The sequence below is a fragment of the Crocodylus porosus genome, unplaced genomic scaffold (genome assembly GCF_001723895.1).
Source record: "Crocodylus porosus isolate Cpor-Errol unplaced genomic scaffold, CroPor_comp1, whole genome shotgun sequence".
Lineage (NCBI taxonomy): Eukaryota > Metazoa > Chordata > Crocodylia > Crocodylidae > Crocodylus > Crocodylus porosus.
In genome coordinates, this window is record NW_017728951.1 from 34582863 (window position 1) to 34590314 (window position 7452).

The 7452-nt window shown below is 40.9% G+C and overlaps 1 protein-coding gene across 1 annotated transcript in view; it reads right to left on the bottom strand.

Moving 5' to 3' along the window:
• Positions 1–7452, bottom strand: part of WDFY4 (WDFY family member 4) — a 285936-nt gene that overhangs the window by 25675 nt on the left and 252809 nt on the right. Inside the window, exons 54-56 of the mRNA XM_019556081.1 lie at positions 6693–6905; positions 3297–3444; positions 1879–2036 (exon numbers count right to left, since the gene is read on the bottom strand). Coding sequence (XP_019411626.1) covers positions 1879–2036; positions 3297–3444; positions 6693–6905 — 519 coding nt within the window. The remainder of the gene's footprint in view (positions 1–1878; positions 2037–3296; positions 3445–6692; positions 6906–7452) is intronic.

The window sequence follows — 7452 nt, forward strand, 5'->3', positions numbered from 1 at the left end:
GTTCCACTGAAGTCAAGGGTACAATTTGCAGTGGCTTCAAAAGGAGTACAATGGGGCCAAAGCTTAGGGCTTCTTGAATTCCCTTTAGTACGGTTTCTGCAGCAGTTTTTATCTGCAATGAATCTGAACAAACTTTAGTTTTTCTCAAGACCCTCAAGGGATGTGGGCAAGGATTGTTTCTCTCGGTTACTGAAGAATAAACTGAAGTACTTCATGTTCACGCTAAATATGTCTCCAGCTGTTAGATGAAATATGTATAATAGAAACAGCAGCACTGGCCAAGTTTGCTGATGACACCAAACTTTGGGGTAAAGCGTCCACACCCGAGGACAGGATGGTGATCCAGGCCAATCTTGACAGGCTTGGAAAATGGGCAGATGAAAACCTGATGGCTTTCAACACCAAAAAATGCAAGGTACTCCACCTTGGAAAGAAAAACCTGCAGCATGCTTATAGGCTCAGCAATGCTACACTTGCTAGCACCATGGCTGAAAGGGACTTGGGGTTTATAACTGATCACAAGATGAATATGAGCCACCAATGCTTCTCTAGCAAATCCCAGGATGTCATCCTCCTGCTGTACTTGGCCTTGGTGAGGCTGCAGCTGGAATACTATATCCAATTCTGGGCTCCACAATTTAAAAAGGATGTGGAGAAGCTTGAGAGAGTCCAAAGGAAAGCCACACACAATCAGAGGGCAGGAAAACAGGCCTTATGATGAGAGGCCACAGTCTGACAACGGGAAAGGTATTATGTAGGACAGTGGTGTTCCACCTTCTGGCCCTGTGGCCTGGATAAGCTCTCCAGGGCTGTACTCAGACCACCAGAACATACTTATCTCCTTTTGGAGCAGACATTTATCTTCCTGTTCTATACATTACTAGCTGATATACTCACAGAAGCCCCATTGCTGTAGTGGTAAAACATCTCCCAGTAACCTGGGAAATAGCAAAGGGCATTAATTCCCATTTTACCGACTGAAATGGAGAGACATAGTGACATGCCCAAAACCAAACAAGCAATTTTTGTTCATCAGAGAACTAAACACTGATCTCCTAATTACCCTAACTATAGGACCACTACTTTCTTCTCAGCTGTTAGTGCAGCTCCAAGTGACTGGCCCCATGGTTCATATTGTTGACTCTTTACAGCAAAAAAGTTAGATAATTAACTTTCTAGGGGTGTGGACCTTACTGTGTTTGATGGTAGGGTTGCCAACCCTCCAGGACTGCCCAGGAGTCTCCAGGAATTAGATATAATCTGCAGGAGACTGATGAGAGTCACCCGGAAAATAAATGATAGGGCATTCATTAAAATAAATATTAAATGCTGAACCCAATTTATACAGTAGGCCAGTGGATTTTTAAAAGGTAATAATTATGTACTTTTGCCTTCCTGAGTACAGTACAGTAGATCAGTCATTAATATCACTACATCATGTGATGAAACCTCCTGGAATAGATTCAAACAGAGTTGTCAACCCAATTTGACGGATATACTGTTCTCAGCTTAGGAAATGGAGGGGAACTGACAAATGGTTCTATCCTGATCCCAGGAGAAAGTTCTGCAAGGCAAAATTTCTAATCAGGAAACAACATTTGTAATCTAGGTCTCTTTTTCAGTGTATCAGATAGTACAGTGAGAGGAGCTGTAGTAGAACTCTGGATCAGTACTCTGGCTTAGTCAAAAAGGTTTCAAGTTTTCTATCTTTAGGTACTGACCTGAATTTCTCAGAGAGCCCTGATTTTTCAGAAATTGCTATACAAGCATTTGCTGAAAATTAGGCCTCTTCCCTGTATCTCAATGATGTGTCCTATATACCAAGACATGGCAAATCACTAGTCACTTTTGAAATTCTTTGATTTTATCCTTATTTACCTTGTCAGATCCGTAGTTTGCAAAGCAACAGCTGAAGTCATCAAATCCCCAGCAGAAGGTTTTGTTCCAAAGAGGGGGAATCAACACTTTGTTTCTCTCAACGGCCAGAATGTTTTTCTCCGTATGAACAATGTGTCCAATGGGTCCTTTGGGTGACTCTGACAGAAAGACACATATCAGAGCTCATCCTGTTATCAGAATGCTAAGAGTGATTTTGTTCTCTTGTGCCGGTGACAGCGCTTGTGAATCTTCATAACCATGCTGAGCTCCAGAACCACAGCAGAAACCCACCCGAGGAATGAGATGGAGAGACCATGATAGGTGGAGCTGTGGAAGCAAATTGCTGTCTGAGGTATCCTGTGAAAGTCAGGAAGTGTTTGTCCCAAGTTTTACGGGACTGGTGTTGGCTCTCTCATACGTATAATGCCTTATTCTATCACATGAACCTGGACTATATAGGTCAACTGCTTGTCTACTGTCAAGACTAGGATGAGAACTCCCTCAAACCCATGAAATGTTAAGATGCACTAAAGAACAATCACTGAAGGGTAAATGAGGACCAACAGAGGTGGGATGAAGAAACAAGTGTACAGTACCATCTATAGTCATTTTGACTGGGAGTGTTTCCCCCCAACATAGAGCACTGTCCACAGTATCCCCTTGAAGGGTGGGAGGGCATGTGGAATAAATGGGAGATGGAAAGAAGTTTGACTTTGGGAGCTTTACAGATCACCAGTTTGCAGGAAGGGCTGTTATGCAGGGGGGGAAGTATACTTGAAAAGTTATGTGATTTGGACAATCACTTTTTGTTGCCTGTTTATATCAGCTTGCCTGTCCTGTTGTCTTATACTTTTCAAGTGCAAAGATAATCTAAAGAGCCTACAATGCCTAACACATGTGGCCCCTAATCCTGGATGGGGCATTTAGGCTCTACTGAAAGTAGAACTGGTAGCAATGTATCTTTCAACAGTCCCCTCCCTCAAAAACAAAAAGCTAAGCTAAACTAAATAAAAACCCATGAATGTACTTTGAGTACTCATTATTTTTCTGAAACTAAAAATTTCAAAAAGTGTCAAAATGGTGATGTTTGCATTTTCCTTTCATCTTCCCTTGCAACACAATGGATAGTGGTATGATTTGTGGTTTTCTTGTACCTATAGAAATACATCCCTACAAAAAGGGTTTAAATTTTTTACATTTTTCATGACCTGTTTTTGCTTTTTTTTTCAACTACTTCTCTCTCAATGTGTAGAAATAATTACTAAAGGACATAGTAGCAGGGATGCTGCTGAGCCCAATTTAATGTTATGCTAAAATAGATATTTTTGAAGATGCAGGGGTCAAAAACATCCATATTTATTCCTGCACAAAGAGTATGCACTTGTTAGTACATGAAAAACAGCTGAATTCCTAGTTACCTTTGAGAGTAACAGGAGACATCTTCAGATTTTGCAGGCTGCTGAGTAATGGAGGTAAAAGTCCACTAGTATGAGGTGCCAATGCGGACTCTTTCCCTGATGCACTTTTTCCTTGGACATTTCTGGATGGATGATGTTTAGTGAAGAGCTAAAATAAAGAAAGAACAAAAACTGATTAACTGGTTTTCAGGGACTTGAGCAGTATAGAATTGAATTATACTTGAGTGCCTAATAGGTAGAATGAGATATCATCTCTACTACCAGTCCTGATTCCCTTTTCCTCTAGACCAATACAGCTACAACCTGGACACCTGACACATGGAAGATATCAAATTTTAGCCGAATTTAAAATTTAAAATGAAATTTTCATATTTTCCTAAGCAGGAAGCAACTGTGACCACCTGAAACATGAGATCCTGCTCCTGCCCTTGTTTCAAGGTAATTTCCATCATCACAGATCCTCACAAGAGGTGAAAGGCTTCATACCAGCTAAGAACTGACTGCCCAGAGTTTTCCATCTACTGATTCTTCTGTGAAATCCTATGAAATTCAAACTTTCGTTTCTACCCAGGAGAACTTTTACAATCTTTTCTCCAATGCCTGATGAAGCGTGTTTGTTCCCGAAAGCTTGCAATTAAAGACATTTGGCTGAAGAGTCTTCTAGACTTCTGAGTCCATTTCCGGCTCAATCTACTAGGTACATAAGTAGAATTAGATACTTAAGTGTGATTCTATTCCACTCTGCTCAAGTCCTCAAAAGAAACAGTTAATCAAAAGGGTGGGTGGGTCCTCTTCCTCTTTGCTGCTTTTTGTGCCAGATGATGATGTGTTACAAAAATTGATGCATCAATAGATTTTCAGGAACTTGAATGAGGTGGAATAGAATTTCATTCAACAGGTGTAGCAGATTCTGGCCCTTAAAACAGATTTCTTAATGTCTTGGAAAAACAGGGAAGTTTAACAGGACTAAAAGAAAGATACCATCGTGCCAGCCTGACTTCAATTGCAGGAAAAATAATAAAATGGCTGTTACTGGACTCAGTTAACAAAGAATTAATAAAAAGCAATTAAATTAATACCAGTCAACATATGATAATGGAAAATGAATCTAATTTGACATAATTTTTATGAGATTACAGGTTTGGCTGAGAAAGGTAATAAAGCTGATGTAATAATTTAAAACTTCTGTCAGGCAATTGCCATACAACATTTTGATTAAGAAACTAGAACAATAAAAAAATCAACATGGTATGTATTGAAGGAATTAAAAAGGAATTTAATTCCTTTTTAACCAGTAGGTCTCAGCTTTAACTGTAAAACAGGGAATAATTATATATGAGCTGTTATGTAGCAGTTGTTTCAAGGGCATTCCCATGTGGATCATCATAGTTTTAACAATGGCCTAAAAACATGATAAATTTGGGTCAAGTGTGGAGATGACACAAATACGAGGGATTGGTAAATGAAAAGGACAGGTCACTGATAGAGTAATTGGAATTGTTTCGGTAGCTGGGTGCAATCAAACAGCATGCATGTCAATACAACCAAGCATAAGACACATCTAGAACTAAAATGTAGGTCAGAATGAAGGACACCATGTTGGGACACAGTACTTCAAAAAAGATTTGGAGGTCCTGGGGCTAAGCAGCTGGACATGTGCTCAACAATATAGCTAAGGAGCCTAATATGACTTTCATGTATAAAAAGGCAAATCTTGCATATGGGTAGAGAGGTTATGTTCCTTCTGTGTTCTGTACAAGTGCACTATGACAGGAATTTTGTATTTAGTTTTGGTGTATTCAATTCAAATGGGATGATGCTAAATTAAACAGGATTTAGCAAGGAGTCATAAGAATAATTGAAAAATTGGAAAATGGGATGTAGAACTGTCAGGCTCAAGTGTCTCATTAACTATAATATTCTAATAATACTAGCCAATTGCCCTTCAGGAATGATGGTGGGGGGATGGAGCACCTCCGCCTCCGTCTCCCAGGAGCAGGATGGGGAGGGAACCCTGCCTCTCCATCCCCCTTGGCCAGCACCCCATGCCGCCGCCATCTGCAGGAAGAAGGGCCGGGGGGGGGGAAGGAAAGGGGTTGTGGGGACAAAGCCAGCAGTGCTGGCCTCACCCGCCCACTCCAGCTGCTCCATCCCTGCCATCGTGGCGGCACTCCGCCGCATCACCGCCTCCCATCTGGAACACTTTTGGAGCACTCCGGTTGTTTCAGACAACCAATCAGAGTGCAAATAAAGTGTTACAGACAGATGGACAGACAGGCTAAGACTTTTATAATATTAGAATGGTTATTAATGTTTTTTTCCAGTTTGTTTAAAAATGTATTTCTAGTCATATTACTTCTTATGCACTATAATAAATAAATTGGTTTTTGAAAGGGAGTGCCACTAAAGTCAGAACAGTTAGGGAGGGGTGCCTTAAGACTAAAAAGGCTGAGAACCATCATACATTAAACTGAAATGTGCATTTTGGTGGCATATTTCAAGCATGCCAGCAGAATGGGTCTGGTTTAGTTAACACTTGCATAGGCTGACCATAAGGAAATCCAGGCCTCATCCGGGACACTGCCCTCCCCCTTTCTTCCTCCCCACAAAACTCTCACAAGTCGATGGGTCAGGGCTGCATCTGGGCAGGCAGTGATGCCTGCCTGCCTGCAAGGGGCTCCATGACTCTCCAACTGTTCCACATGCCCCTGAGTTTTTGGGATGCCCGTTATAATTCTTAAGAGCCAGCCAGGACCAGCCTCTGATATCCAGGATTGTTCCAGATGAATTGGGACATATGGTAAACCTACACTTACACCACGTTCATACTGCTGTGCCTGCACTGACTTCAGAGGAATCATTCCTGATTTACCAGATCTAACTAATTCTAAAAATCAAGCCCTTAATTTCTTGCAAAGCACTTTTTAAGCATTGATTAAAACAAGGTTCCAAACTGAAGGAAAACTATGTGGAATGGACATCATAAGGGTTCCATATTTATCGGCTCTCATTGAATCTAAAATACATTTGCTCACTTCAAAATTTGTAAAGGACATTTTTCTGTCTTCCAGCCTTGCAGGACCACCATGGAGCTCTCTCTTTCCCATGCAACATCACCAGTGACAAAGATTCTGCATTCTGCCCTCAAGGACACCTTCCAAATGAGGTGTCTTCTCAGTCTGCTGTCAGCTACAACTGTGCTAGTTCCATGCCCCACTTCCCCTCTTTGCCTGTCACCTTTTATCATGTGTCATTTATACCTGTGTAAAATGGGGGCTAAAAATACTACTAGATCCAAAAATGTAAATGCTCTGCTATTTACCTACACTCCTGTTCAGCCCTGATATTTAATATGCTGAATTGAGTAGATGTGGAAGAGGGAAGTTCATAGCGTACCTGTTTTGGTATCTGCCCAAAGTTGCTGACGAAGCCCAGGATGGTGCTTTTAATCAGAGGATCACTAATGCTGTTGAGGTCCATCTTGTCTCCATAAAAATAAGGATGAAAGGTGTTAACTGCCTCCACCGCAGCTGAGCCATGTTGCTTATAACCAAAAATCAGATCAATCCAATGATGAAGATGTGCACTGACATAGTCACTTTCCAGAGCCTGAAACCAACAACAAAAGCTTGTTCAACAGAGTGCATCTCTTTGAAATATAATTAACATCCTGAATTGGGAGGTTAAATTTCCTACAAAGCATTTAGATTTAGAAAAGAGTGAATATGGATGCTTCAAATTCCAATCACTTCTCAGGATACATGGGCTTTATAAGAAATTGACCAAAGAGGCTAAGGGTAGGCTTGCATAACAATATGAAGGTGCAATTGTAGTATATATCACTGTACCCATACTAACTTGATTTAGGTACAGCTATAGGTATACAGCAGTAAAAATTCAGTGACAAAGGCTTTAGCTTTTACATGAAACCAAAGTACAAACATCACAGCATTCCCGGGTACTGATTGCTAACATATGCTGAATCTGGTGCTGCTATATCTTCTCCTCTGATGTTAACAATGCTATCTAAATTAATTTAATACATGAGATGCTTACTGAGCAGTTGACTAATTAGTGGCACAGTAAACATCTTGGCTTCTACACATAGTAGTGGATGAGTCCTTCTCAACCTGGAAGGACGTGGGCAGTGGGGTTC